Raw genomic sequence first — 696 nt, forward strand, 5'->3', positions numbered from 1 at the left:
GCAAAAGGAGATGGTAATGGGACAAGTTAAGAAACAAAAGATGACTCTAGATGAGGTGTAAATGACAATGGCAGAAACATCAACAGCTGCCATGTGAGAGAGAAAAAAAGACAATATGTGAACAAAACAATGTGAACAAATAGCTGAGGCAGTGGGGGATAAGACAGATCTCAAATGAAGCATGAAAAGCTGGCTTCAGTGGCCCAAGAACCAGGGAGGGTTAGCATAATGTTCCAACAGGGGGTCCCCACCTCAAACACCTCAAACACCAACTCACCCCTACCCTTTTTATCTGTGTGTGTGAAATTGAGTTTGAATATGCCTGAAGAGAAGAAAACAGCTCCCAAGAAGGGTGCCAAGAAAACACTGCATAAAGCGTCAGCAAAGAGCGGCAAGAAGCGTAGGAGAAAGTCGAGGAAAGAGTGTTACTCCATCTACATCTACAAAGTGATGAAGCAGGTTCACCCTGGCACAGGCATCTCGTCCAAGGCCATGGGCATCATGGAGTCCTTTGTGAATGATATTTTCGAGCACATTGCGAGTGAGACTTCCCACCTGGCCCATTACAACAAGCATTTGACAATCAGCTCCCGGGAGATCCAGACCGCCATGCATCTGCTGCTGCCCGGGGAGCTGGCCAAACATGGCGTGTCAGAAGGGACAAAGGCGATGACCAAGTACACCAGCTCCAAATAA

The 696-nt window shown here is 47.3% G+C and overlaps 1 protein-coding gene across 1 annotated transcript; it reads left to right on the top strand.

Moving 5' to 3' along the window:
- Window positions 1-318: 318 nt before the first annotated feature.
- Window positions 319-696, top strand: LOC147115928 (histone H2B-like). Its single transcript, XM_085989470.1, has one exon. The coding sequence runs from the start codon at window positions 319-321 to the stop codon at window positions 694-696; it is 378 nt and encodes a 125-aa protein (XP_085845596.1).

The sequence above is a fragment of the Somniosus microcephalus genome, chromosome 6, assembly GCF_052327205.1.
Source record: "Somniosus microcephalus isolate GS21.2 chromosome 6, FLI_Smic_1.0, whole genome shotgun sequence".
Taxonomy (NCBI): domain Eukaryota; kingdom Metazoa; phylum Chordata; class Chondrichthyes; order Squaliformes; family Somniosidae; genus Somniosus; species Somniosus microcephalus.

Bases quoted from the DNA above. Each gene is read 5' to 3' on its own strand.
- LOC147115928 (XM_085989470.1), top strand. From the start codon at position 319: ATGCCTGAAGAGAAGAAAACAGCTCCCAAGAAGGGTGCCAAGAAAACA.